This window comes from Nicotiana tabacum, chromosome 24 (assembly GCF_000715075.1).
Source record: "Nicotiana tabacum cultivar K326 chromosome 24, ASM71507v2, whole genome shotgun sequence".
Taxonomy (NCBI): domain Eukaryota; kingdom Viridiplantae; phylum Streptophyta; class Magnoliopsida; order Solanales; family Solanaceae; genus Nicotiana; species Nicotiana tabacum.
Window position 1 is genome coordinate 22,801,891 of NC_134103.1, and position 8,773 is coordinate 22,810,663.

The following is an 8,773-nucleotide window of genomic DNA, read 5'->3' on the forward strand; positions in this document are numbered from 1 at the left end:
TTTGGAAAGTCCCTATGACTTGGTTGACCATGAGATGAGAGCCGCAGTGCAGCCTTATATTTGAGTGCTAATCTTAATCCTGCAATTACGGCCTCATACTCGGCCTCGTTGTTAGTCATGTTGGGGCATCTTATGGACTGGCGAATCACTTCACCTATTGTGAATTCCAATATGGACACGGCGAGATAGATGAGAAGAGGTTGTCCCGGTTCCAGTTTTGAGAGCAACGGCGGCGAGGATAGGTACACCTTTAACTCCTTCAGTGCTTGGATGCACTCAGAGAACCATTGGAGGTCGTTCTCTTTTTTAAGCATGCCGAAGAACTTGTGGCACCTATCAGAGGATCGCGAGATGAACCTTGACAGAGCGGCTATTCGGCCGGTTAGCTTCTGGACTTGCTTTTTGGTAGTCAAGTGCTCTGGTATACCCTCGATGGCCTTGATTTGGTCAAGATTGACCTTAATACCCTGCTGCGACACTAGGAAGCCCAAGAATTTCCCTGAGGCCACATCGAATGCATATTTCTCGAGGTTCAGTTTCATGCTGTATTGCCTGAGTATGTTGAATGCTTCTCTTAAGTGGTCGATGAGATCTTCTCTTCTTTTGGACTTTACCAGTATGTCGTCGATGTATACCTCCATCGTCTTTACGAGTTGTTCTTTTAACATCTTCGTCACCAACCTATGGTAAGTTGACCATGCATTTTTTAATCCAAAAGGCATGACCACGTAGCGGTACGTCCCCTCGTGGGTGATGAAGGAGGTATTTTCCTAATCCTCTTCCACCATAAGGATTCGGTTGTAGCCTAAGTAGGCATCCAAGAAACATAGCAACTCGTGCTTGGTTGTCGCGTCGATGAGCTGGTCGATGTGGGGCAATGGGAACAAGTCCTTGGGGTAGGATTTGTTTAGGTTAGTGAAGTATACATACATATACCACTTGTCGTTCTTCTTTTTCCCCATGACCACGTTGGCGACCCATTGGGGGGTACCTCGACTCCCTGATGTAACCATTTTCCAATAGTTTTTCCACTTCTTCACGCACCGCGTTATTGATTACGGGGTTGAACTTACGTCGAACCTGCCTTACCGAGGGGTAGAGTGGGTCGACATTGAATTTGTGTGTGGCGATCTCCTTTGGGATACCTAGCATATCTGCATAGCTAAAAGCAAACACGTCCGCGTTAGCAATTAGAAATTTGTGGAACTTACCCGGTTCCTGGAGTTTGCAGCCAATGTAGGCTTTCTTGCTGTGGTCGTTGACGTCTAGCTGAACGGGGCCGAGGTACTCTATGGTCGATCCTGCGGCTCCGGCCACATCGGGGTCTCTGATGACGTCCTCGATGTCGTCGCCTACTGACCTCGACTCTGTTGATTTCTATGCTTCTTTCTCTTTATCTCTCATTTGTTGAGTGGTCGTGTAGTCTAGGGCGATGCGGTAACACTCTTGGGATGTGTGTTGTTCCCCGCTTATGCTGAATATGCCCCATGGAGTTGGGAAATTTATGACTTGGTACAAGCTGGAGGGTATGGCCCTCATGGAATGTATCCACGGTCGCCCTATTATGATGTTATATGTCGTATCCTGGTCCATGATGTGGAATGTTGTCTCCAGAGTGACGTCGCCGTCCATGACGGAGAGTGTTATCTCGCCAGATGTTCGTTCAACTACATTGTTAAATCCTGTTAGTGTGATGCAACATGGTACTATCTCTTCCTCACGTTTCATTTGTGTGAGTACTCGGGGATGGATAATACACGCGCTGCTCTCGTCGTCTACCATAATCCATCTTACATCGGTATCTAAAATTCGTAAAGTAATAACAAGAGCGTCATAGTGAGGGAATGCCAAACCGTTGGTATCTCACTTATCAAAGATGATACTTTCTTCGAGTTCATCATACCGTTCATGGGTGATCGACCGTTTGAGCTTGTGGTTCGTGGTGAATTTCACGCTATTTATGGAAGCGTTGTCTCCTCCGCCGGTGATCGTGTGGATGGTGCGGGCTAGCGAGGGCGGCCCTTGATGATGTTCGCGTCCCCTGGAAAATTTGGTTCTTCCCCGATCGCTCAGCAATTCTTTGAGGTATCCCTGTCGCAACATGTTTACGACCTCCTGTCTTGGTGCGATGCAATCTTCGGTTTTGTGTCCTCGCTCTTGATGGAACTCGCAGAGGGCGTCTAATTTTCTGGTATTATGGTTTGACCTCATTTTCTGCGGCCACTTTACCTTTGGTCCGAGATTCTCCAAGGCGTAGACGATCTCTGTAGGTGACACGCAAAATTTGTAAGCGGAAAATAAAGAGGGCATACCTCTTTCATTCCGGTGAGTCCCTATTCTTGATCGGGGTGGGCCTTCTTCATGGCGAGCTGAGGATACAGAGGTAGTCCTTACATATAGGAGATGACATTCCTGGTTCGGCCGTGAAGTTTCCGGATCTCTCCTAATATCACTTCTTCGATCTTTTCTGGATTCTACTTGTACTGAGGTCAGTCGATGAGTCAGCCCATTGAGGTCGTCTTCGTATGCTCGTACTTCGGCACAGTATGCATTATGTATTTTGTCCCAAGTTGTCGGGGGTATTTCATGAGTTAACCTAATAATTTTCTTGTCGCTTTCAAACTATTTTTGTTCAGCCCGTTTTGAAAAGTGGCTACCACCATTCCTTCTGATACATTGGGTAGAGTCATTCTCACTCGGTTGAAACGGGCAAGGAAGTCCCTCAGTCCTTCTCCCGGAGACTTTTTGATAGCAAAGATATCATTTACTCTTTCCTCGGCCTTCTTGGCCCCGGCATGGGCCATCACGAACCTGTCGGCCATTTCCTCAAAGGCTTTGATGGAACGCATTAGCCGTTGCGAGTACCAGGTTAATGAACCTCCCGTAAGGGTTTCACCAAATTTCTTTAGCAGAATAGAGGATACTTGTTCTTTGGCAAGATCATTGCCTTTTATAGCGGTGACGTAACGGGTCACATGATCTTCGGGATCGGTTATACCGTCGTATATTTTCAGGTAAGGCGGCATTTTAAAGGTCTTTGGTATGGCATATGGTGCGACGCCATCACTATACGGCTGCTCGATGAACCGACCGGCATCTCTCTTTAGCAATAACTTAGGAGCATCCAGTATTGTATCCACCCTTTCTTGGTGCTCTCTCATTTGATCTCGAAGTGTTTTGTTCTCATTTTTTATTTCCTCCATCCTTTTGAAAATGGCAGTGAGAGCATCATCGCCTGCATGGTTAACAACATTGTGAGCAATACCTATCGTTGTGGGTGGAGGAGGTTGATCACGTTGCTCGCCCACTAATGGTGCGGCGCATGTTCTCGCCTTTACTGCGGCCGCATCCTGAATGGGCTTATGGAGGAGGCTGGTCAATGTATCAGTCAACCAAGCCTCAAGGAGCTTCTTTATCGCTAGCTGTGTCTCCTCTTCCACGGATGTGGAGGCGACCTTGACATGGGATTTTGTGATGCTGCAGTGGGGATGGGGTGATCCACCTCGCTTAAGAGAGGCATTGGGCGTTGTGTCCTCATCTACTGCTTCAGAGCTCTCGTGGATGATGTCCATGAGGTTGGTTGGGAGGTTGCTCATTATTCTCGTTCTTTCTTCTCCGTTACCTACCACATTAGATCTGTGCATATAAAGAGAGGAAGGTTCTTCTTTGGATTTTTTTTAATAACCAGCGTCGGTTATGGATCTAGAAAAAAGTAAAAAACTTAGCTAAAAAATCCCCACAGATGGCGCCAAATTATTTGACCAAAAAGTATAACTTCCGATTAAACTATTAAATTTATGGAACAAGGGGTTAAATCTAGTTATGGATAATAACTCTAGACACTAATCTTGAAAACGTATAGTAGATGGGATAGATCCCGTAAATGATTAATGATAGCGAATGCAAAATTGCGTTCAAGCCTGAACATTCATAGAGGTACAACTAACAATAAATGGCATTTAAGTAAATAAAGAGAAAGATTAACCCAATAATGAGTGGGTTGAACGAATATTTCTCCTAACAATGATGAATGACAGATACGTCCAAGATTCGTATGAACAATCCTCGGATCCGGTGGAAAAGTTAGAAATGATATGGCCTAGAATCTTTATCAAAAGGTAGTCTTTGTATTCTTGCAAAAGAGAAAGTCTTCTTCTCAAAAGTATTTTTATCAAAATCAATATTAAATGCCATTATCGTTGTCTTTTCTTTCTATATATATGAGACATTTTTCTTTGGAAACCCTAATAGTACAAACATTAGGAATATTCACTAGAATATTCCCTTTTTAATACCCTGCTCTGACAAATTATCCGTTACAAGTCTTATCATTAGTAGTCGATCTCGACCCTTGTTGACATCTTGACCGCGATCTCTATTGATGTCTCGACCACGGCTCATGTCGACTATGTCTTGGGTGAGCTCGACCGATGACGTTCTTTAATGCCACTTTATGCTAAATATTCCAAAGGCAGATTTTTGTCCTATTCAAGTTTAGAGTTCTAATTTTTTTAAGTTACCGAGTTTTAAAATGAGAATTTGTACATATATAATAGATTTTTTAAGACAAATATAAAGTTTGGACCAAAATTATTGAGTTTAGCTAAGTTCGTAACATACACATGTGCTTCGCCCCTGCTTATTGCAATGACACTTTTTTTTAATTATCAATAGTATATGTGACCAATTGGTCCTATTAATCTGAATTGGTAATGCGTAAGATTCATTAATTAAAAAGAAAATGTCTCTACCAGGAGTTAATTATTCAAAATATTATATTTGGTTTATTTTTGTTGATTACGTGTTAATGTGATCATAGATTTAAATAACTTCCTTTAAGGAAAGAGGACACCCATTTTTCTTGTTTGAAGAGACTGTTTCATTACTTTGGGTAAGACCCTGTAATCTCATCCTCTATGTATTTGAATATTTACTATAATAACTAATAAGTCTAAAGGTGTAAGCAACTCAATCTTTGCATTGGTGCCTACATTTACTAAGTAGTGCAAGAGACATCACTTTACTCAACTTGAATGTACAAATAACGTAACTACTGATCTTACAAGTGTAAAAGGATTTTCACTTTTATTATTATTTAAAAGAATATATGCTTTTAATAACTTTGATTGATTTAAGCTGAAAGTATATAAACTTTTTTACACTATTTTACACTATTAATATAGTTTAACATATAATAATATGTCAATTATCATTTCTAACTAATCACCCTCAGTCGCATTTTTTTTTATCTTGTATTAGTCGTTCATTCTTTTGATAACTCATAGTTAAAAGAGTTGATGGCCATTTTCGGAGTTCGCTCATATCAAATTGCATAAACACATAGTAAAAAAGAGAGAAGAAAAAAGAAGAAACAACAATTAACCCAAATAGACGCTCACTTAATCTCTTAAACTAAAAATAACCAGCAAATATATAATATATATATATAAAATTCATGTACAATATATATATAAATGTGTATAATTAATGTATAATCTATATATACTGGTTAGATAAAGTAAATATTGAATTTGGCCGGCTCTATATATAACAATCCCGGAAAAGAAGGTATAGGATAGCAATTTTGTTGAACGGTTGGGATGATTTTCATTGGTGGACTGCAAACTAGAGAATCAGGCAGTTCAAACTCATTTTCTCAAAATAACTGCCTGAAAATTTTCAATATTGTAATTAAAGCTTCACATAGTGTGCTGCTGTGATCATTACCACATGTTAGGAATTTGTACCATCTTTATTTATTTTACATTGCAGCTAACTCTCTGATCACACTACTTATTATTTCTTCACTGGCCTATATCATTTGCCTATATATACTCTCAAACTGGCATTTACATATACCATATTCTCTCATTTCCACATAAAGAAAGACAGAATAATAGACTTTCTTGATTTTCTCTGTGTTAACTTAGTGTTAAAATGGGAAGGTCCAAGTGCTGTGATAAACAAGGTTTGAAGAAAGGGCCATGGACACCAGAAGAAGACCGAAAACTCTTGTCTTGCATTGAGGAACATGGTTGTGGTAGCTGGCGTGCTTTGCCTGCTAAAGCTGGTAATAATATTAGTAACTATTATTTACACAAATAGCCGGTTAGATTTACTATTTATTTTTTCTAGCTAGCATACATAAATTATATACTGACTATATATACATGGTTATACATCCATATATCATACATAGATTATGCGTAGATTATATGTCTACCGCTATTTTTAGATTATCCATATATCGTACATTTATATATTTTGACACCTCTTAATGAAAATCCTGACTAGCTCCGCCAATGGTTGGGTGGGACTATTATGTTAATTCTATATATATATATACTATATGTATGTTGACTCCCCTTGATTTTTTTGTATGTTTACATTTATATATTTTGACACTTTTTAATGAAAATCCTAACTAGCTCCGTCATTGGTTGGGTGCGACTATTATGTTAATTCTTCTAATATTTTAAATTGTGTGATCAGACATTATATTGTATACTTTTATTCAAGTGTGAGTCTGATTCTTTTTTATAGCCAAACATATAATTTTTTTATATTATTTTATAATATGTGATCACCAAGAGTTGAATTGCGTGATCATTTCATCTAAGGGTTTAAACGGTTAGAGAGTACACTTTATTTACTCAATTATCTTTTAGACTGATAGCATATATAATTTTGACTTCTTTCCCGTTTTAGATCTGCAGAGGTGTGGGAAGAGTTGTAGGCTTAGATGGATCAATTATCTAAGGCCAGATATCAAGAGAGGAAAGTTCAGTTTACAAGAAGAAAGAACTATAATTCAGCTTCATGCTCTTCTTGGAAACAGGTAATAATTTAATGAAGGACAGTAAATTAAAAAACAAATGACAGCAAATGATAGAACTCATTATTTTCTGCCATTAGGTTGGGGTCATAAATTGTTAGTTACCTTTGTCTTTGTCACATTCTTTCCCATAGTCACTGTTTTCTTCTCTTTTACTATGCAACCAATAGGCATGATGCAACTAATAGGGTTAATGTTCCTTTCTTAATGGACCGGAGGGAGTAAAAGAGAACACATTATTATTACTTAACTATATATAGTATATATCTTCAACAACTTCGTTATAATAATCATAATTAACATCCATTATTATCTTATTATTTAGTTTTTGATGGAGTAGATTACTCAACGATAGAAGCTATATATCTTTGTCTCTACCACAGAAGGAACTGTCAACGTCAGATATTAGTACTATCTATTTACTACGCACATGTACAAAGTCATAAATGTACATAGAATCCAGCCTAAACTATCCAAATGTTAGATTGCCTAATTAGATAATCTCTTGTCCCAATTTACATAATATGTAGTTTCATTTTTGTGTAACATTTTTCATGTGTGATTAATTTGTGCAACATTAACATGGATTAATTACTCTCTTTGTTATTCAGATGGTCAGCAATAGCAGCTTATTTGCCTAGCAGAACAGACAACGAGATAAAAAACTATTGGAACTCACGTTTGAAAAAGAGATTAACAAAAATGGGCATTGATCCAATGACTCACAAGCCAAAAATCACAAACAACATTAATGGTAGCTCAAATGATCAATCTAAGTATGTTGCAAACCTTAGTCATATGGCTGAATGGGAAAGTGCAAGACTTGAAGCAGAAGCAAGACTTGTTCGTAGATCAAAAGATCACTCTAAATACCTCTTCAATAACACTCGCAACAACAATAACAAAAACAATAATTACGTCGTTTCGCAACCTTATTATCAACTTCCTTGTCTTGACATATTAAAAGCATGGCAAAGAGCAAGCACAAAATTACCAACAACAAATGACATTAGTTCTATTCTTCTTGATGGTTTTGCTAACAAAAACCTCGAATCATCGATACCATCAACGTTAAATTCCTCGGAGAATTTGTTCGTGAACAATGTACCATGTATTACAAAAGTTGGTGACCAAAATCTTCCTTTGTCTACAATCACTTGTTTGGAAAATCCTTGCCCAACAAAAGATGTCCAAACAGACCTTCCAAGTTTTATGCAAGAGTTCTCAGAGCTATTTGATCCTGAATATACACAAAATTCAGCAAATAATTTTACTGGAATACAAGTGGACAATTTTATGGGAAGCTGCTCAGGGGATTTTGAAGATAACAAGTTTAATTGGAACAACTTTCCTTATTTGGTCACTTCACCAATTGGTTCTCCAGTATTCTGAAGAGTTCATATGTTGTTACGTTCTACTAAAGAGATATCAGGGTGAGTTGCTAAAATAAACGGGATAGGAGGATCAACATGTTCAGATAATTCCGAAGAAAGATTGTCGGCTGATATTTTTCTATTGCTTTAAGTTTAGCTGAGTTTTTTTTAGTGATTATTATGATAACAGTTTAGATATGTATTTGTATTCAAGATTTGTATCGCTAGTTCCTTATTAACGTGAAGTTTAATTTATGAAATGATTGATTAAAACCATGTAGCCTTTTCTTTTTAGTAATAGCGTAGCATCCTTTGTTTTCTTAGGTCAATATTGCTCCTATAGGTATTTGTTTACTATACCTGTATATCAAGTTTGTTTACTCTCCCGCACTGTTGCACCTCTATCTCATCTACTATTTGGAGATGATCTAGTATTATTGGCTAAAGCAGATACTCACAATGCACACACCATCAATAAAATCTTCCACTACCTGAGTATCAAATCCGGGCTCCGAATCAATTTTAATAAGTCTAAATTATTCCGCTCAGCACTGTACCTCCTACA

At 38.3% G+C, this 8,773-nt stretch overlaps 1 protein-coding gene across 1 annotated transcript; it reads left to right on the forward strand.

The window, feature by feature from the left end:
• The first annotated feature begins 5,841 nt into the window (after positions 1–5,841).
• LOC107810542 (transcription factor MYB106-like) lies at positions 5,842–8,481 on the forward strand. Its single transcript, XM_016635335.2, has 3 exons — positions 5,842–6,070; positions 6,709–6,838; positions 7,447–8,481. Exons 1-3 carry the CDS (start codon positions 5,938–5,940, stop codon positions 8,225–8,227), a joined length of 1,044 nt encoding a protein of 347 aa, XP_016490821.1. The 5' UTR covers positions 5,842–5,937; the 3' UTR covers positions 8,228–8,481.
• The last annotated feature ends 292 nt before the right edge of the window (positions 8,482–8,773 follow it).

Coding starts and splice junctions, on each gene's coding strand:
- LOC107810542 (XM_016635335.2), top strand. CDS start 5,938: ATGGGAAGGTCCAAGTGCTGTGATAAACAAGGTTTGAAGAAAGGGCCA. Junction 6,071..6,708: donor TGCTTTGCCTGCTAAAGCTG/GTAATAATATTA, acceptor TTCCCGTTTTAG/ATCTGCAGAGGTGTGGGAAG. Junction 6,839..7,446: donor CATGCTCTTCTTGGAAACAG/GTAATAATTTAA, acceptor TTTGTTATTCAG/ATGGTCAGCAATAGCAGCTT.